The sequence below is a fragment of the Zea mays genome, chromosome 1 (genome assembly GCF_902167145.1).
Source record: "Zea mays cultivar B73 chromosome 1, Zm-B73-REFERENCE-NAM-5.0, whole genome shotgun sequence".
Lineage (NCBI taxonomy): Eukaryota > Viridiplantae > Streptophyta > Magnoliopsida > Poales > Poaceae > Zea > Zea mays.
The window spans coordinates 12,427,592-12,448,371 of NC_050096.1; the positions used below are offsets into that span (position 1 = coordinate 12,427,592).

The 20,780-nt window shown below is 49.3% G+C and overlaps 3 protein-coding genes across 3 annotated transcripts; all 3 read right to left on the bottom strand.

Annotated features, from left to right (window-relative positions):
• Window positions 1–170: 170 nt before the first annotated feature.
• Window positions 171–1,172, bottom strand: LOC100279067 (uncharacterized). Its single transcript, NM_001152121.2, has one exon. It carries the CDS (start codon window positions 1,063–1,065, stop codon window positions 772–774), a length of 294 nt encoding a protein of 97 aa, NP_001145593.2. The 5' UTR covers window positions 1,066–1,172; the 3' UTR covers window positions 171–771.
• Window positions 1,173–6,539: 5,367 nt separating this feature from the next.
• LOC103631746 (probable RNA helicase SDE3) lies at window positions 6,540–11,026 on the bottom strand. The gene is made up of 6 exons (XM_008653011.3): window positions 10,805–11,026; window positions 10,626–10,703; window positions 9,213–10,003; window positions 8,979–9,140; window positions 7,425–8,873; window positions 6,540–7,340 (listed from the first exon to the last, which is right to left on the bottom strand). The coding sequence occupies exons 3-6, from the start codon at window positions 9,993–9,995 to the stop codon at window positions 6,831–6,833; spliced, it is 2,904 nt and encodes a 967-aa protein (XP_008651233.1). The 5' UTR covers window positions 9,996–10,003; window positions 10,626–10,703; window positions 10,805–11,026; the 3' UTR covers window positions 6,540–6,830.
• Window positions 11,027–14,658: 3,632 nt separating this feature from the next.
• Window positions 14,659–20,083, bottom strand: sfp4 (sulfate transporter4). The gene is made up of 10 exons (NM_001147642.1): window positions 19,599–20,083; window positions 19,240–19,447; window positions 18,818–18,989; window positions 18,417–18,482; window positions 16,533–16,646; window positions 16,224–16,340; window positions 15,494–16,098; window positions 15,320–15,405; window positions 15,139–15,215; window positions 14,659–15,026 (listed from the first exon to the last, which is right to left on the bottom strand). The coding sequence occupies exons 1-10, from the start codon at window positions 19,924–19,926 to the stop codon at window positions 14,838–14,840; spliced, it is 1,962 nt and encodes a 653-aa protein (NP_001141114.1). The 5' UTR covers window positions 19,927–20,083; the 3' UTR covers window positions 14,659–14,837.
• Between the last annotated feature and the right edge of the window lie 697 nt (window positions 20,084–20,780).

Below are 20,780 nucleotides of genomic sequence, written 5' to 3' on the forward strand. Positions count from 1 at the left end.
TCTTTTGAATCAATTACAAGGTAATTCATTTAAAAATAGTAGTAACACACATGTATCTAAATAACAGTACCGTGGTATTATGTGTTTCTGTTGCAACGCACGGGTATTCACCTAGTGTTAAATTATGTTTGTTTAAGTCCAATCGTAATCGATACCACACTAGAAATAAATACTAATTTATTTAAACTTATTACCGCAAATATTCGAGTGACGTCACATTTGAAATCTAGAAACAAATGGTACCCCCTCCAAACACCCACACCCACGCCAGGTAGGGGTGTTGCATTGCGTTACATTACATCCCCTCTAGAGAAAGAAATATGCAGAGCATGGACAGACCGGATATGTAGGAATGGAATTGTACTACGTGCTATTTTCGCCTGCCGTCCGCAGATCATACACGTAGTTTCCTTATTGACGAAACAGCTGTAGCCTGAAGAATGTACTAAGCCTAATGGCACTGACTGATGTAGCGGCGTTCTAGTTCTAGCTTCACCTTTACAGCACCTACGAGTCCCTGGGTTCTCAGAGATCACCAAACTAAACACCCTAATACTGCCGACTGCCGAGCCATTTCCTTGCACATACATGATGTTGCCAGCAGCTCACTGCGCGGAGACGACACAGCAATGGCCAATGGCCGGCGTGGTCGCCTTTGTCTTGTCTTGCTTGTCCATGCCCAAAGGCTCGCTAGACGACGCGGGTGGGTCGCACTGCCGATTTTTCGCCGTGCAACGCCGCCGCCGACGACGACGCGGCCGGCGCCAGCAGTCACTTGGAGCACCTGCGCAGCATCTGGCGCATGCCGTCGGCGACCCGGAACGCGGGGCTCCGCCTGCACTTGCCGCAGAAGGCCATGTGGTCCCGGAGCGCGTCCTCCAGCCCCGCGGCGGTGGGGCCTCTGGCCGTCGTGCCCCTGGCCGCCTCGTCCCGCACCGCCTCGGAGCAGAGGCCGCAAAGCCACCGCCCGCCGAAGGCCGCGCGCACGCCCAGGATGTAGTCCCGGGTGCAGTCCTCCACCAGGCCGCAGCACTCGCACTTGGCGCACTCTACCACCGCCTCCATGCTGGCCGGCGGCTGGGCCGGGAGGTGCAGTGCGTGCAGCTGAGCTAGCTGTTGGTCAGTGTGTGCGGCGCGAGAGAGGAGAGGACTAGCGCGGTGCTGTATTTAAGGCGGCTGAGGACGCTAGCTGTGTGGGGAAGAAGAAGAAGATGCTGCTGGCTGGCTGCTGTAACTGTAACAACAAGACAGTGAGGAGCCAGGTGGCGGTGCTCGTCTGCGACGGGCTTTCACCGTGACGCGTCAGACAAAATACATGCCGTCTCTCCTGTTTCAGACGACGCCGGCCGAGGTGCCATCGTTGTGTGCATGCTCTGGTCTATGGATTACACTTACATACATGAGAGTATGAGACACACCCAGTAACTAAGTATCTTGGCCAGCTGCCTCTGGCCTTCGCTTGGCATCTGAAAAAAAAAATGTCGCTGCAGCATGTTTAGGTCATTTACTGATATTCTTGCAGAGTTATACACAAGAATTCCCGTCTGTTGCGCAATGCAGTCTACGAGCTTGACAGGTCGTACCAATATTGCTTCTGAATGACAGGGGAGTACCTTGCAGATAAAGAAACATTCAGGACAGTATGCAATGTAATTATGCATGCTAGGAATATTTCGAAGGTGTACAAGATACTCTAGCAAGCAAAGCACCTGCGAGACACAGGACAGGATGTCAGGATCACAGAGGGTCTTATCTTGGCGGTTGTTTTTCTCTAAATGATGGCACCCCGGTTGCCTTGTCGCATCGGTTGTTAAGTAGTCTAATGACGGCACCCCGGCGGCCGATGATTTATATTTAAACTTATCGTAAACACAAATCGCAGTTTCCACATACTACACCAGCTGGTGTTCCTGGACTGAAGAAGTTCTATCAGCTTCCACATATATACACCAGCTGGTGCAACAGCAACACGCACAGAGTCCGACTCCGACTCGACTCAACCACTGGTGTAGTGTGGCAGGCAGCAGGAGGGACCGGACCCTACCGTCCGTGCCAAGTGTGCAGGCCACCGTACGTTGTGACCTAACCATGCACATCACAAACATACATATGCCACTTGGCTGCTGGCCTAGCAGTTTCAAGTCTGCGTACGTACTGGGCTAGCTACTCATTCATGAGCTGCAAAGGTTGGTGGTACGCTTGTACAGCTGGGGTATTTGGCCCCCATGCATGGACGCGCGCGGGGGGGAAACGGGAGCACCAGCTGTGCTGTGTGTACAACCATGCATGGCTTCCTGTCCTGGGGGTCGACAGGCGGTTGTACCATGAGCAAGTACAATGAGACGCACGGACCAATGCGGACCTAGTGCTAGTGGCATGCCATCCTCTTCTCCCACCCCTTGTCTCTTCCTCATGTGGCAGCCCAGCACAAAAATGTACATGGCTCTCCACTCCTGGGCTGGGCGTAGTCTCTTGGCGCCATGACTGACTGATTGCGCTCCGATCCTCCCACATGATCGCCACATGCACTTGTCCCCGTGAATTACTTCGCTTTCACTCTCTACCTCTGTCTGTATCTAGAATGATATTACTATGTAATTTTTTTAAAAAAAAAAGATGCATAGCTTTTACTACCTCCAATCTTATATATTTGACGCCGGATAGTGTCACAACAGCAATCCAGGATATTCCCGTCGGTACCCGGCCGACAGGAGCTACCCGACGGGGATTACATTAACTCCCGTCGGGGCCGACGGGAGATAATTATCTCCCGTCGGCCCTAGGTAGCCGACAGCGGTTGTCGCTCCCCGGCCCAGGGCTGACGTGGCGGGCAATTAACTCCCGTCGGCCTTAGGTAGCCGACGGGAGTTATGTGTCCGCCACGTCAGCCCTGATTGCCGGGACGGGGGAGCGACAACTGCCGTCGGCTTGGCTAAGCCGACGGAAGTTATCCTGGACAGTACCAGGATAACTCCCGTCGGCTTTGCAAAGCCGACGGGAGTTAAACTGTCACCCCCCCCAAAAACCCCATATTTATGATCAATGGCACAGAAAATATACACAATATCATCATGCACATTCACACATCAATCACATCCATCCACACACATCAATCACATCCATCCACACACATATATATAAGAACATTCATACACATAAGAAGTGTTCATCCACATAAGAAGTGTTCATCCACATAAGAAGTGTTCATCCACAAAAGAAGTGTCCATTACTGAAAAGGTAGAGATCGAAGTGTTCATTACTGAAAAGGTATCGACGGAAGCACATTCACGAACCGCGGCGGCTAGGGTTGTTGGAGCTTTGGCCGCTGCCTCCGTCCGGAGTTGGGTACGCGAATAGGGAGTTGACGAAGCCATCCATCGTTCCACTTCCTTCCTGATTGTCCTATGGAGCGAGAATGCAATTTGTCAGAAATCGTACATATTAACTGCTGAACTGTCGGCGATAGCTATAGAGTTAGAATACAAACCTGTGCTCCAGGGGCAGGTAGCTGAGCCGGCGGTGTGCTAAACTGAGGCTGCTGCGGCACAAGTCCCTGTTGAATACAAGAATAATACATATTCATGTGAGTGCAGTGCGGCACAAGTCGTCGTTTTTACTATGTAACTAGAGAATGGACATAGAATTGCTTACCGGAGGTGGAGGAGGGCCCATAGGGACGAACGTCCATTGCGGCGGAGGCGGAGGGGCCACGTACGGAATGCCCTGCTGCTGAGCTAGTAACTATTGACCAAGCATATTAGTAGTACGCATTGGATGTGTAAAGCAATGAATAAACAGTAATAATGCAATGGGCTTACTTGAATCATCTGCTGTTGCTGCGCGTGGACTGAGGCATAGTACTCACTTTGAGCCCTCAACTGCTCAGTTTGAGCCCTCAACTGCTCATCGCGCTGACGGTTCTCCTCACGCAGCCTCACGATCTCAAGCTCTTGCTCAGTGAGCCGACGAGAGCTACGACCGGAGCTTCCGGACCCAGATGCCGACCGCCGAGACGCTCTAAAATCCGTCGTGTTGATCATTCCATCAAAGAGAGAGAATCTACAATTGTTGTCAAAGAAAGATTAATTAAGGCATATGCTCATGTCACTATATAAATGACATGTAATGTAACATCTCACCGTCCATGTGCCTTTCCTCCACCGGATTTATGCACGGCTTGAGCATCGATCGGCATGGTCCTCCAATCGCAGTCTTCTCCGTGACGGTCCTTCATCTCTTCCGCATATGCCGCCTGTATCGATTATATAACCTTAGTTAGTATGTTGCGAGCATTAACCGAATATTGAGGACAACAGCTCACCAGACGCTCCCTTTGTGTCTGGCTGCACAAAGGGTTGGAAGGGTCGCTTCCCCTATGGCCAGCTTCCCACACCTCGATGGGAGTCGGCTCGCGACCTAATTGAGCTTCCTACAACACAGAGTTAGTACAATAAAAGAATATATGACATCTCAACATATTTGTTAGTTTTCTTACCAGGCGTTTCGCCTTTCGCGTGAAGTTGTCGCCACCGAAGGTGTGGTTCGGCATGGTGCCTCGATTGTCCCTGTGACTTTTTGACTTCTGTTGGAAGGCTTCAGAAGCCCATACCCCACACCAAGCTGCGTAGGCCTCTGGCCGGTTAGACATCCACGGAACCACCACCTTCATAAAAACAAACATATATCAGTACCTATTCAAATGAAACAAACACAAAGGAAAGGATTGAAATATAACCTTACGATACTCTTCCTCGCGAAGGTATATACTCGAGGCCCCTGTCTTCTTGTTCATCTTTTGCCCTAAAATTTGTTGATAATACATGCACGTGGCCTGAATCCTTGCCTCGTACAGGGCCTCCTTCACCAACCGATAGGCATTTACTTGAAACACCTTCTCGGCATGGTTCGCGTCATCCCCGTCGGCCAACCGAAAACGTGCCTACAAAAAGAATGCAATGTTATCTAACTTTTTAATGATTGCTTCCATATAACACACACAAGATTACGTACCCAGAAGTCAGCGCGAACAAGCCCCTGGGCATCGCCATAAGTGACATCGACCTTCAGCTTGTAATCGTCCCAACATGAGACGAGGACTGGCGCAGCGTCTGCATCGTCGGACGTCTTGACCAGTCCAGGGTAGTGAAACCATTCCTTTGTGTGACATCCGCCCTTCTTCCAACCAGCATACATCCACTCACGGTCATCTTCCATGTTTGTGGACTAGGATGGCTCAGTTTTGCTGTTGTGTAAACCACCAACCAAAAATTCAGCATATAAGAGCAATGCACGTGGCTTAGGTGATAACCCTACTATAGGAAAGGACATAAACCCACCCGAGAATGGAGGCGGCCGCATGCGACTCGTGACGTGCCCGATGGTCCAAACGAAATTTCGGCAGCATAACCCCGCTGTTCTCCGAACACACGCCTATCATGGTGCGACGGAGAACAACTGGGTTATGCTGCTGAAATCTCGTTCGGACCAACGGACACGTGCACGAATCACATGCGGCCACACCCATTCTCCGGCTGTCCAAATACGTGGACAATCCCGGAACCACGCACATCACAAGTAATCTTGTGTTTGGACCGAATGAAACTATACAATCTATGCATCCATAGATTGTCTAGGTGCATTAGGCCCAAACATATGAATAAATGTGATGCATGTGCATGCTTCCGGAACGGGTGACGCCTAGGGTTAACTACTGGTCTGCGCACTTAACCCTAAAACTCTAGGAAAATAAACAGTGTATCATACTAATCAAACTACCACAACGTAGTTAACTCCCGTCGGCTTAATCAATACAATCAACCAACCGACGGGAATAAACATATTTTCGATATAAATATAAATATATATCGCAATTATATAATTTTAAATAATTTCAATCTTACTGTCTCAGTGGAGGTTGCAGCGGCGTCGGTGGAGGGGACGGGCGGGGGCAGCGGCGTCGGCAAGCCGCGGCGGAGGACGGGACGGGCGCGGCGGGGTCGGCGTCGGCGGCGTAGGCGCTGGCGGCGCTCGGGCGGGGAGGAGAACGGCGGCGGCGGCGCAGGCTCGGGCGGAGGACGGGCGCGGCGGCGGCGGCAGCGCAGGCTCGACGGCGGCGGCGCAGGCACGACGGCGGCGGCGCACGGCGATCGGCGATCGGCGGCGGATGCGTAACCGCGCGCGCGACGAATAAGACTGGGCGAGTCGGCGCGCGCGTTTTAGCCGGGCCCGCCCTAAACCCCGTCGGCCGTAACGAAGCCGACGGGAGCTACTGCATCTCCCGTCGGCCTCCGGACTAACCGACGGGAGTTATTTTTATCTCCCGTCGGCTTCGTTACGGCCGACGGTAGTAAAATAACTCCCGTCGGCAGCCCTAAAAACCGACGGGAGTTATTTTATCTCCCGTCGGCTTCGTTATGGCCGACGGTAGTTAATTAACTCCCGTCGGCAACCCTAAAAACCGACGGGAATTATTATGGCCGACGGGAGTATTCGGTTTTGCTGTTGTGTGTATTTTTGAACTAAAAACGTAACGGAGGGAGTATATCTTTTTAAACCATGAGCACACGCTCAATATATGGCACCCGCAAAATAACCACGCCACATTGCACGTACGTTTCGTGTTGCCAGCATCAGTCACACACGATGGCCTGTCCTAAACACATGGACGCCACAGTTCACTCGCTGCAACAAACTGTCCAGCAGTGAGAAATGAACGAAGGCTTGACGGAACGAAAGGGACACACCGATGAGGGTGCTGGGTTCACAAGGTCATCGGCCTCAATTATTCTGCCAATGACCCCCCCTACCAATGGCGATCGCAGGTCTGACGATCAGTCGCCCCAGCCTTGCGCCGGGATGCTCGAAACGTCGCACCAGCCAGGAGGGAAGCTGTACTTCTCCGCATATGCACCCTGGAGCTGATCGTCGGCGGTTGTCGACGATGTCGGGTCGGCCAGCACGCCTCCCTGTGCAGCCCCTTCCTCGACGACGTCCTGCTTCGGCGTCTCCTCGAGATCCGCTTGGGGGTTGCTGAATAATGGCTGCTTCTCGTCCTCAGGCAGCTCCTCGGACGGTAACTCTTGGTTCTCCGAAGCAGGTTCAGCACCACTGCCAAGCCTGAAACCGAAGTCAGAAGGCTCTTGGTTGTTGTAGCTGCAGTAGGTGGCTTCTTGGTTGTAGTAGTCGTCCTGCCCAGAAGGTCCAGCTTGATGCCCGTCGTCATGCTCGGAGAAGAATCTGGTACCGTCTGAATAAGCATGAGATTCCGGTGGTGGAAGGGGGCATCCTTGATAAGAGCCATTGTCAGCGCAGTATCGCAGGAGCCTATCCCAGTGACGGTCCTGAAGTTACAGCAGTTAGTTTGATGATGAATACATAACAGTGCATGCTATAATGAACTAATGAGTGAGTGACAGAGAGACTACCTTGGTGATAATGTAAGGGTTTCCGACGATGACGAGCAACGATTTCGCGCGGGTGATAGAAACGTTGAACCTTTTATGGTTGCTCAAGAACCCCAGGTTGAAAAACCTGTCGAACTCGTTGTGCTTTACGGTCGACCGGACTGTGGAGATGATTATCACCTCCCTCTCTTGGCCCTGGAACTGTTCGACGCTCCCGACCTTCAGGCCGGGCATTTCGAATGCCTCTAGGGCTTTCTTTATCTTGGCGACTTGCTGGCGGTACGGAGTGATTACTCCTATATCAGATGCATCAACGTCCCCGCCCCTTGTCAGGTTCCTGATGATAGAGACCACTTTGCTAACCTCGATCCTGTTGAACCATGATGGGTTGGCGCCTTCCCTCTCATCGCATCCTTGAATTCCGATGAAAAGAACAGGGAAGGACTTGTCAGGAAGGCCTATGCAATCATAAGCAGATGACTCTCCTTCTTTACAGGGAATCAGTTCACCCTCATAGAAAAGCTCTGATGGTAGCTCCAGGATTGCAGGATGGCAGCGGTAATTCCTCACCAGTTTTGTCACGTAGTTAGGATTCCTTGTTCCGTACGGCTCGAAGTCAGTCAGCAGCCTTTCCAGATATGATGTCCCCAGACCATCCTTCTCTGCTTGCTTACAGTAAACCACCGGACCTAATTGCTTTGGATCTCCTGCTAACACAACCACAGTGTCTCTTCCACACAGCCCCGACAAAGGAACCATCGCCTCTGGTTCAGAGGCTTGGCCAGCCTCATCCAGGAAAATGTGTGTGAAATGCCCTTGGCGAATGCCCTCAGCCTGCAGCTGATAGGAACTCGAATAGGTCGATATGACTATCCTGTACCGCACCAATGCTTGTAAGGGAGGGCACATGAACACCCGATCTTGAAAGAAGCAAAACTTGATAAAATCAGTACTGACATCCTCGTATTGGCGACTCTGAGCATTTAGCCTAAAGATATCACTTGGCCGGATCAGATAGCTAGCTTGAAGGAGCTTTTCCAGTACATGATCAGCTGCAGTATTGGAAGCAGCACAAATGAGAATATTTGCCCTCTTCTTTCCCGTGTAAAGCTGCAAAACGGCTTCTACAATGGTCATGGTCTTGCCAGTTCCTGGAGGTCCATATATCACATATGGTGAACCTCCTCTGCAGGCAAGTACCATTGCAACAGCATCAGCTTGCTCAGTATTTATATGTGGATTCAGAGGATTAAACGGCCACCTTTTCAAAACTCTACAAGGTGATTGGCGAGGAAACAAAATGCCAGGTCCCAAATATTTTGCATCGTCAATTGACTTGTAAAGCCTTCTCATGTTCACTCTGTTATATGTGAAGCTAACATGGTACCGGTTTCTATCATGATGATTCATGTGAAACTGATGGTCAAATTGTAAAAATATCTCATCAGCTTCAACCCTGTGAATGAAACCCTGGAGACAAACCGACGTGTCATTATTCATTAAGAGCATATGAACCTATATTCAACCTTTAAGAATGCCCAAAAGATACACAATTGTCAAGTGAAGGGGACTAACTTGGTAAGCCTGAGCATGATTCCCAGCATATCTAGCAACTACGAAGTCTCCTTGGACTAGTGATGGCCTTTTTTCTGCCAAACCAGGGACCTCAAGAGACAAAAAATGCATACCCCTCCTTCTCATTAAGACACCCTCCATGTCATATGTTCTCATCTCCTCCTGCAAAAGGGCATCTAAAGTTAGCAAACCAAGACAAAGCTTCAAGTTTAAGGCGACATGTGTTGAAAATACCTCCAAATTGAGCTCTTCCATGACTAGAAGAGTGCTGAAATATTCTGCATAGTTTACCATGCTCAACTCATCATATAAGACATCAGGTTTCTGTTTACTTTCAATGAGCTCACGGATGTGCGCAGGTATTGCATACTGAGGAAGCCTATGTTTGAATCCTTGAACGTGCTGCTTAGTTGGACGACGACCTGGCACAGTTGGAGAAGGCCCAAATTTCTTAACTTGGTCACGTCTCCTGGAATAAGGCTTATCAGAAAATAAGGCCTGGGAGACATTGTCATCTGCCAAAAGAAAAGCCACACGCTCAATCTTCTCATCACCGATATCAACATGCACGATTGATGTATGCAGGCCAATATCTTTTGGCGTACAAGACAGCCAAACTGTAAGGGTTTGTCCAGGCAGAAGTGTACGGTCTTCCACGGACGTCAAAGCAAGAAAAGCATGCTTTTCCTCCTCATTAGCATCATCTGACGGTGGTCTCATCATTGATAGAACATAGCTGTCTTCTGGGTTCGAAGAGAAAATTCTTACACTCCACAGATTTACAGATTCAGGAGAGGTATTCTCAATCTGTATGGTATCAGCTGATGTTTCTCCGACAAGTGCAGATTTTGGTTTTCCATCCTCGAAAGGGAAAGGAGCTGAGACAAGCACAGGGGTATCTTCACATGAATAATCCTGAAAGGTGTCGTCGTTCTGGAAGTCCATGAATTCTACTTCTGGCCTCTCGCCAGCAACTGAAAATTCATCATCTGAATAATTCCTACGGTGAACCCCCATCTTGAATCCTGAGAAGCAAAAATTGTAGTAACAGTTTTTTTTTTAAAAAAAAACAACAACAATCAAAAGTTAGAATTAAAAATTAAGTCCAAAAAGAAAAGGGAAAACATTCTACTCGTGGTATTACGACCATCTACAACTAGGACAAGTGGACAACAAGCATACAAACAAATATTGCACCACACCCCAGACACCAAATACACTATAACGGTAAAACCAACTATGTGAAATAGACACGATATACTCACACCCTGTGGCAATCACCAAGTCAGTGCGGTTCCCAGAATCATGCATCTCAAGAGCTGCTGTTTTGTTGAGCTATAGATAGAGATTTCCCCTTCACACCAAACTACTCCCAGAGGCGTTTTGGCACTGCATTACTCCACTTCCTTTTTTTGCACACGACTTATGTGATGAAGCAGTTATATAATGAGGCATCTCAAAGCTGCAGCAATCACTCTGCATATCCTAGTAGCCCAGATGAATCGGCAGACGCAGTACATAATATACACTCACTTGTAATTAGATCAGATCCGAATACACATACCCAAACCCAAACAGTTCAGGTTACGGTTCGGATGCCCGGTTTTCGCGCAGCAGGAATGAAGGGAGGAGGAGGAGCGCGCATACCTAGTAGGCGCTCCTCGCCGGCGCAGGGCCCGAGGAAGACCTGGCGAAGGATCCGACGAGGCTACTACACCGGGGCACCTGGCGTAGCCGCGTAGGGAAGTGGCGTGGGTGAACGGCGGGAGAAGAAAAAGGCAGGGGGAACGGTGTAGGGGTGTACTGGAGTAGATGATGGCTCTTACGGAGGTAGACGAAGCGAATCAAGAGGTCATGAAACCACCATTGATTCGCACCGGCACTGTGTGTGTTCCTCCGTAGAAGTTCCAACTGCAACTATGTCCGGCACTGCCATGAAGACAGAAAGAAGATTCGGCAGACAATAGGCTATCTCCACGGCCTCCTGAGTCTGTTTTGGCTTTAACCCTTACCTACCTTAGAAGTGTTTTGTCTCTACGAATTCGAATAACTGATCCAAAAAAATAGATAATATTTATAGAGTAAAATTTAAAATAAAAGTAAGATAAGGAGTGGCATAAGAAGACTGCTAGAGATAGCCAACTCTAAAGATTAGAGCATATGTGTAGCTAGGAAAAAAAAGGTGGGAGTAGATAGGATGATAATAAGATTGGTAGTAAACGGTAAACATAGAAATTATATATAGAAGTCTAAAATCTGAAAGGAACGAACGGTCACAGAAGATAGATGACACTTTGTAGAAATGAGCTTTGGTTCCAGCACTGCATGGATCACTAGCGATGCTTGAAAACCATCACACACAAATCCTGAGGTAGCCACAATGGTAGGTAGAATAATAGATGTACGTACCGTAGGAAACAAGATATATGTTGTAACTACGGTGATTCTTTACCTCTGATTATAAAGATATGATGACGTATTTTTTCTTCTTCCAATTCATAGCTCGCTACATGGACTCCAAGGCTCTCTGTGTGAGAGAGAGAGGTGAGTCAAGTATTAAATGTACTGCTTGTCTCATATGAGTTATTATATAAATAGATTTTTAGATGGCTATATGTGACATGACAACATCATAAAGCCTCCTATGGGATGTATTATTAAACTTGCTCTAATGAGTATTCTAATGAGTATGTAGGAATGATTATGGATACTTATTCGATACCCGTTTTTTGTCCTTTTCTTTGATTGTGAATAAATAGGATATAGAATCGGCTATTCAAATTTGTATTCTTTTTTTAGCATTGACTTTGTAAAGATTCATATCACATGTCTTCTCAAACGATAGAAATTCAGATACAGATAGTTTTCACATTTTTTGTTGTAGGGAGCAAATTATGTATAAGAATAATTATGCAAAATGTCATTATTATTTATAATAATGTGCTTGATAATATAAGAAAAGATTAGCATCAAATTTCATATATATGTATTTTAAAATATTAAATTTGTTTACCCGTTTTGATCGCAAAGCATGTGTTGATTTATGCATTTCTTTTTCTAGCGCCTAGGGTCGACGACCCATCTTTCTCTCCGGCCCCTATTCTCGCCTGTTTTTTCGTGGTTGCACCTCATAATCTCTACCTACTTTATGTAAACTCAGTCATTGGTTTCACGTACCTCGTATAGTAGTGGTACTACAATGTGGACGTAGGGTGTCTCTCGCCAACTTCTACCATATGTAATTCAACATAATTTGTACTTAGAATCTGGTGCGTAAGTTAAAATAGTTAAAAATATCGGTACTATAATCTATGTTCACAATCCAATTCTAGACAAAAGTATGATCCACATACCTAAACAGACAAACAGTTGCCGCGGTTTGTTTGTTGGTCACACGACGCCGCCACGCGGACTGGGCGCGGCGGCCCCCACACGTCAGCAACCCGCCGAGAGGCTTTCGGGCCGTGGATGCATTGCAGATAGAAGGCAGGCCGAGGTCAGGTACCTTGACATGTTTCTTAAAAAAAAAAAAGGCAGGACGCAATGGCGGTGGGCCGGTGGCAAGCATTGCCACGCAGAACGCCTGAACGTGCCGCCACGACTGGGACCTGAAACGAGAAAATGCAGGCGAGAAAAAAAAAGGACCGGGGAATAACTCGCATGCCGCAGTAGTTAAGTCGTTTGCATGTGCGTGCGTATGGACTATGGATTGCTAGCTGCATGCATCCACGGCAATTACATACACCGCCCCATCACGTTAGAAGGATCCGAACAGTGCCGGTGCAGACACTAATAACATGTTTGGTTTGAGAAATGAGTTAATATATTATCTTTTTATTTTATTATTTGGTTTGTGGAATGAAATGAGTTTATCCGAACAATACTGTTGCAGTCACTGATTCCTCTCTTTATGGGACTTATGGTGATAGCGGTCCAGCCTGACCAGCCTAGCTGAACAGCGGCTTTCCCGATGAACTTATGGGTATCATATAGGTCTCATCTTGAATCAGCAGAAGTAGGTACCCATATTTAAGGTACCAATAGAGGCCCTGGGCCCACCTCGGCTAATATGCCTGCGCTTAGCTATAGCAGCGAAGTCCTTAACTTTTTTACATAATGGAACCAAAAAAATTATTCGAGTTTTTTTAGTCTCCTACATACAGTCTTACGGAGTAAAATTAACAACACACATAATAAAATAGAATATCCTTAGAAAAGAATATGTCCTTGAATTAAATGTCCTCTGATATGGTATTAGACCTTCATCCATATTTTACATAGATTTATATTGCCACCATCTCTAAGAATTGACATATCACAAGAATCTCTTGGTGAGTTTCTTCTTTCCGCAATAATCTCCAGAATCTGAAACAGTATGTTCCACTGAAAAGAACTTGCAAATCTGATGGTATATGTTTAAAAGTAAAGGTCACATCATTTCGACAAAGCCAGATAGACCAAAATATTGTCGCCATTCCCATTAGGAGTTTTTTCTTGTGTGTTATTCCCTTCTTAGCAGCCCAATTCATAATTATATGATTAATATTGTTGGGTCTCTGTATATAAAGCAAAGTAAATAACTATCTAAATATTTCTGGCAAAGCAACAATAAAAAATGTTGAATAGTCTCATTTTGATTACAAGAGCGCATCGGTTAATTCCAAACTCTTTCCGCCTTTATATTATATACTAGCTAGTACCTCGGTTAATTCCAAACCCTTTCTGCCTTTATATTATATTAGCTAGTTGTCCGTACGTTACCACAATTTCTATATATAATATAGACAAACCTTTCTTAAATAAGTTTTTTATTTAAATATGGTTATTTTTATTTTTAAATTATCAGTATAGGAATATTTAATATCTCTTTTTTATACAATATAACTAAATGGATATGAGTTGTAGCGGTAGAAGATGAACACTTCGAACCAAGTGAGGGCTTGTTCGGTTATTTTCAATCCATATGGATTGGAGGGGATTGATACGGATTAGATGAGATTTTGATTTGCTAGGGATTGAAACTCTCTCAGGCCTTGTTCGTTTGTGCCGGATTGATGGGTCGGAACGATTTCTAGCCGGATTGCTTCACTAATTTATATAAACTTTAATTAGCTGGAATGATTCCGGATGCAATCCGACGTAAACAAACAAGACCTTAATACTTCTTAATCCATATGGATTGGGTAGAATCGAACAAACCGTGAGGATGTTTGATTCCACTGGCCTCCCAAAATTTTGCCAATCGACATGAATTTGGCGGGGAAGACGTGGGTAGGCCACGCTCCGTGCGTGGTAGAGAGAGGGGAGACGTACGAAGATATTTACATTTTGAAGATATTTACATTTTGAAGGTGTAATATCGGCAGATAAAGATATAGACACACCGATACACACAAAAGAGGAAAAATTAACTTTCATGCGTTTTAGGGAGAAAAAAAAAGAAAACACAGCATAGTTCAGTGTTTTCATACAGGCCATCAGTGTTCAGGTTAGGCGATTCTGGATAGAGGATTTTATCATGCCAATATTTATCTAGAAAACAATATATATAGAATTTAATCCCTATAAAACTCTCATCTCCCATGGAACCCTCTGTCCCTCTCACATCTGGCCTTAACGAAGTTGCGAGCGCACCGCATGTCTGCGCGCGTTCAAGAGACCATGTCGAGATGGGGTTTTTCTTCACCAAAAAAAACCGGGTGGGATCCTTTCTTCTCTGAATTCGTTTTTCCCGCGACGGTGCAGGTGTACAATACTCGAGACACGTGTATACATAATTCATCTCGGTCCGCGTGACGACTGGTTACGTCAGACCGGAACCGGAGCACACTACACATACGGTTGGCGTGGCGGTGCTCGTCACACCATGCTCTCGTGGGCGGCGGCGCTGTCCTTGGCCATTCCCGGCTTGTGCGAGTGCAGCACGTAGTCGCACGACGCCACCGCCTCGCCCACCGTCGGGAACACCCACTCGTGGCCGATCTGCTCCAGCACCTTGGAGCTGTCCAGCTTCTTCATGATCTCGCTGCCCGGGTTCGCCAGCACGATCTGCGAACAAAAGAAAGACAGCACTGGTTTCAGAACACTCTGCTGGAGTTGAGAGCAGATAATTAAAGCACTGAATCAGGTGGATGGATGTGCCATCGCTTCTGCTCTTTACCTGCATTCCCCTCCTGTCCAAGGACTTGTTGAGCTCGTCCAGCATGCTCGTCCCGCTCGTGTCGATGCTACCGATGGCTGCATGCATGTGCAGCGAGACAGAAAGACAGATCAAGTTTCTGATGCAGATCGATCAAGTTTCAGAGCCTGCAATGCAAGTATGCAACTGACTGACTACTCACCACCCATGTCGAGGACAACGTACCGCACGCCCATCTCGCCCTGGCTCTTGGTGCGCTCCTCCTCGTCGTCGATCCACCGCGAGATCCTGCTCAACAAACCAACACAACACGTCAACACCGGAGACGGTCCAGACGGAGCAGCGTCTCAATTGCTCAACCAACACAACACGTCACCTCTCTCGCAGGTAGCTGGCGTTGGCGAAGTAGACGGGCGCGTCGACGCGCAGCACGAGCACGCCGGGCACCGTCTGCGCGGCGGCGTACTGGTCCATCCTCCGGTACACCATGGTGCCGGGGATGTTGCCGAGCACCGTGGTCCTGGGCCGGGCGACGAACAGCAGGACGCGGAGCAGGGAGACGGCGACGGCGACGACCAGGCCGACCTCGACGCTGCCGAAGACGACGCCCAGGTACGCGCCGGCGCAGACGCAGAAGTCGACCTTGTCGACGCGCCACAGGTGCAGCGCGGCCCCGAAGTCGACCAGGCCCAGCATCGCGGAGACGATGATCGCCGACAGCACCACCAGCGGCGTGTAGTGGAACAGCGGCGTCAGGAACAGCAGCGTGACCATCACCGCCAGCGACATGACCACGTTCGACATGGCCGTCCTGCACCCGGCGTTGTAGTTCACGGCGGAGCGCGAGAAGGGCCCCGTGGTCAGGTAGCACGACGTGAGCGAGCCCAGGACGTTCATCGTCCCGATCGCGATCATCTCCTTGTTGCCGTCGATGTGGTAGTTCTTGAACATGGCGAAGCTCCTCCCCACGGCGATGCCTTCCTGCACGCACGCACGCACGCACGCATTGCACACAGTGAGTGACACGTTTAATCCCCCAGTCTTACGGCGATCGAGTGACTGGGAGAAAGGAAGGAAGCAGGGTGTGGTGATTAAAGGAGCCTTACGGCGAGGGCAATGACGCCGGTGATGATCCCAGTCTTGAGCGCGAGCATCATGTAGGGCGGTGAGAATTGCAGGCTTGTCACCGACGGTGGATTCAGGCCTTTCTTCAGGTAACCGATCTATAAATGACGACGTAGGGAGAAGAAAATTTTTCATAAATCAGTACTAACCATTTTGTGTTTTTGTTTTTTGCTGTCTGCTCATGCATTGCATTTCTTTTATTATTTTTTTGCCGACAACGGCGTGATGCCTGTATAGTTGTATTGCATTTGCATCAGACAAGCAGAGTTGACAAGCCCAGCTATTCTCACCACTTCGATGCCGTGGTTTTCAGCGTGCGTGAGGTACACCAGAACGCTCCCGAGCACGACGGACGTCAACGGCGCCGCCGCGGAGATCCAGAACAGCTTGGGACGCCTCTTGCTCTGTAAAAAAAAAAAACAAATTATTAGCATCTAAAACTACACCGGCTTTGAAACGTGAAGCTCAGTCAGCCAGCTCTCGCGATTAATGTTTTCAGCGGGAAATTAAGCTGCGATCGATTGCGCCAAGAGAAACAAAGGCGATCGATTGAGAAACTACTGCTACGAGCCAAGGAAGTTTGGTTGGTGGATCTTGGCCTCTTGCAATTATTGCATATTCTTTTTTTTTTCTTCTCAACACTAGCCATGAAGCGGTATATCGTCCTATCACTTTCCGGAGTAGTATGAAATGAATGAAACAGATGATCAGTGACGACGCTTAGTCAGAACACAGAAAGCTCTCTCTGGCCTAAACCCAAAGCTGAAGCCGATACGTCTCTGGTGCAATCATGCGACGCACGGCCGGGGACGCCACGCTGATCGAGCTCTCTCTAATTAATCCGGAACAGTGATCGTGCACGTACGAGTCGCCATCATTAGCATCTTGAACACGACAAGGCCGGGGATGCTTTTGTTTCCCCGACGCAAACGCACAGCGAGACCACAAAAAAAGAGGCCGAATTATATGGACTCTAATTAGTAACGTGATGCATGCTACTACCATATCCGACGCGAATATATGTTAGGGAGATGTGTGAGTCCGATCGACGTGCATAGAGAAAAGCCAAAGCTGTGGGCAGGCAGATCGATGCATCGCCGATCTGTACGCTAGCTAGCGCGCTACACAAATTGTCGTGTTTACGGTGTCGACAATAGCCATTATTGTCGTGTCGTGTCGCCCCCATCAGATTGGGTGGGTGTCACCGTGTCACGAGATCCCTTCATCATACGTCAGTGGCGGACCTAGCTTTTTATATAGGGTGTGGCACAACAATTTTTTATATACAATTTTGTATAATCAGTGTTGGTATACTAGGACGAATTAGCGTTACTGCTTAAAATAATCATAATTTAAACCATAAATTTCCATTATGATCAACATATACTACTACTCCAACCCCTAAATACACACGCAAAATCTATAGGGGCTGGACCTTGGTGGGCTGGCTTAGGGTGTGCCAGGGCCCACCTAGAACACCATGTAGGTCCGCCACATACGTGCGTTTCGCCTCCAAGAGTCCAAGTCATCATGGGCCGACGCCGATGACAAAAACTTGTCTGCCTTTGTTGCGTCTATCTCTAGCAGTCACGGATTCACTAGGCTCTAGCCCTAACAAACAAAAAAAAGAACACGTTTACCACTTGTTTATCTCATCCGTAACAAGTTTCTATATCTCGTCCCCCTAAAGTTGTGAGGCCAGCCAAAATGGGCAGGCTGTCTATCTATCTCCGGTCACCATCCGAGTACAAGTGCGGCGTTACGTCATGGTCGTCAATTATGCAGAGATGACGGACCAAAGGTTCCAGCATATCGTCCCTCTGCTTGCGAATAGTTTTACTCCTTTTTTAGTATGATTGGACGGGCCTTTTCGCAGAGATTCTCGTGCCTTAACCTTTTCGATTAGCGGTACCGAGTAGATAGATCCCTCGCGCTTTTATATGGTTTATTTGCTCCGTATCTAAAGTGCAAAATTATACTACCTCTGATCTTTTTTACTTTGTCGTTTGTTAGTGTTAAATTCATCTATCCAGCGACAAGTAAAAAGGAACGGAGGAACTATCATTATTGTTACTCTAATAAGAAGTGCGTGTTTACGGTGGGTGTAGAATTTGCTCTTAGAGCTGAGAGTGAGTGAGATGAAAGAAATAAGGAACAAAAAGAAAAAGACTTACGATGAAGCGGGTGACGAGGAGGAAGAAGAGGAAGCCGCAGCCGAGCAGGACGCTCTCCCACCGCCACTGCAACAATCCAAAACCCACCCAACGCGTCAGCAGGACTCATCAGGATATATTCATTAGTTTAGTTGGCGTAGAATAGAATAATGAGCTAGCTAGCATCCGGAATTCTCGATAACGACGGGACCAAAAAAAATCAACATGGTGTCGCTCGCCCGTGACATGGAACCCTGCAGCAAGCTACATATGCAAGCAGAGGGCGGGCATTCATGTCGCTGTCGCCGCTGCAGGTCCCTGTGGCAGCCCTGGCGTTGCCGGAGTCGCACGCAACGCGACGTAGTACAACCTTGCTGCAGGGGCAGGGAGCGAGCTCCAGAGCTCCAGAGGGTAGTGCGTACCTGGTGTGTCTGGCTGAAGACGGATTCCATGACGGAGACGACGTCGGTGGAGGTGGTGAAGTGGACGAGGCCCAGCATGCCCTTCAGCTGCTGCAGGCACACCACCGTCGCCGCGCCGGCCATGAACCCCACGATCGTCGCGTGCGACAGCAGGTCCACGATGAAGCCCAACCTAGAACCACATTCTAGATTGTTAGCCGGCCGGCACTCGTTTAAGACTAGACTCTCACACTCTCATTTATTTTCACCCCTAGCTAAAAAAATCCGGGTCTTCCAGTAGAAACTGACAAGTTAGCTACTGCCTACTGCACTGCTTTTGTCCTTCTTTTTCTTACCAACTACGTACTCCTACTGCTTTTGCATTGGGACGGAGGGGCCGGAGCTGGAGATGCTTAATCCATGAGAGCTAGCAGCATGCGTACCTGAGGAGGCCGAGCGAGGCCTGGAAGACGCCGGCGAAGAAGGTGGCGGTGAAGGCGAGGTGCAGGTAGAGCACGGGGTTCTCCGTCGGCGACACCTCGCTGCCGAGCATGGAGCTGATGAGCAGCGACGCCACCGCCACCGTCCCCACCGCCAGGTCCTTGGAGCTCCCCATCAGCGCGTACACCAGCGGCGGCACGAAGCTCGAGTCTGCAGATCGAGAGCGCAGCCGCACGTTAGCGTACACAAGCAAGCAATGCATGGCGCCTGGAAATGATGAAAGTGAACCTGGAAGAACAGAGAGTGCTGTGCGCGCTGTATTCGTATTTCGTAGTAACGGTAGGCGATCGAGGCGGCTTACAGAGTCCGAGCACGGGCGGCAGGTTGGCGAGCTTGGCGTAGCTGATGCCCTGCGGGATGGCGAGGCTGGCGATGGTGATGCCGGCGATCAGGTCGGACTTGAAGGTGGACAGCGCGTAGGCCGGCGCCCACTCGAGGAACGGGAAGAAGTAGCGCAGCGCGGCCACGGTCCGCCGCCCGGCCCCGCGCTCCCGCACCACCCCGCGGAACGGGTCGTCCGGGAAGAAGGTCTCCTTGAGGTTCCCGCGGAACGTGTCCAGGAACGGCCGCGCCGGCGGCACCGGCACCCGCACCGACCCCGCGCCGTTCGCATCCGCGCTGCCGCCCATGGGGCTGGTTTCTTCGTTTGCTGCTGCTGCTGCGCGCGAGGAAGCAGCAGTATAGCTAGCTCTTCTTCTTCCTCGCTCGCTCGCGCGCTAGTTCGACTCGACTCGGCTGCAGAGCGACTAGCTCTCCGTCAGGTGCCTGTCAGTTGCTGCGTTTCGGTGACCGGTGGTGGTGGTGTCTCGGCGAGGCGTTCGGTGCGGTTATATATAGGCGGCTGGGCTCTGGAGGAGGCGACGACCGGCAAGTGGCGGCTCGGCTCGGGTGGCCGGGTGGGAGTGGGAGCCGGGAGGGGCCCGGGCCGGATGCCGCGTCACTTGCTCGAGCGGGCGTGTCCGGCGACGGTTTCGTACGCGTGGGCGCTCGTCGCTGCCGGGCCCCGCTCGTCAGCGAGCCGGTAAGTGGCCCGGCCTCAGGTGGGCGCACGTGGAAGCGGAAGGAAGTGGGCGGCTGTATGCATCCTTCTCCTCAGTTCGTGCGGGTTGGCGCCGCTGTCGACGGCCACGCCGGGCGTCGGCACGAGGAGGCAGGAGGCTCAGATCCGGTTCGGTCGGGTGTCGCGGCCGGGGGGATATCTTCGCGGCGCGCCGGCGCGCGGACGCGTCAGCTCAGCGGTTCGATGATCACTAACGAATATTCTGTACAACTGATCTCATCCTAACCGATGGGATTTCTTGACAATTAAGGTCTTGTTCGTTTGTATCGAATTGCACCTCGAATCGTTTCAGCTAATTAAAATTTATATAAATTAGAGAAGCAATTCGGCTAGGAATCGTTCCGACCCACTAATTCGGCACAAACGAACAAGGCCTAAAGTCCCGTTTAGAAGCAAGAATCCAGTTTCATCTCTATTTTTTTA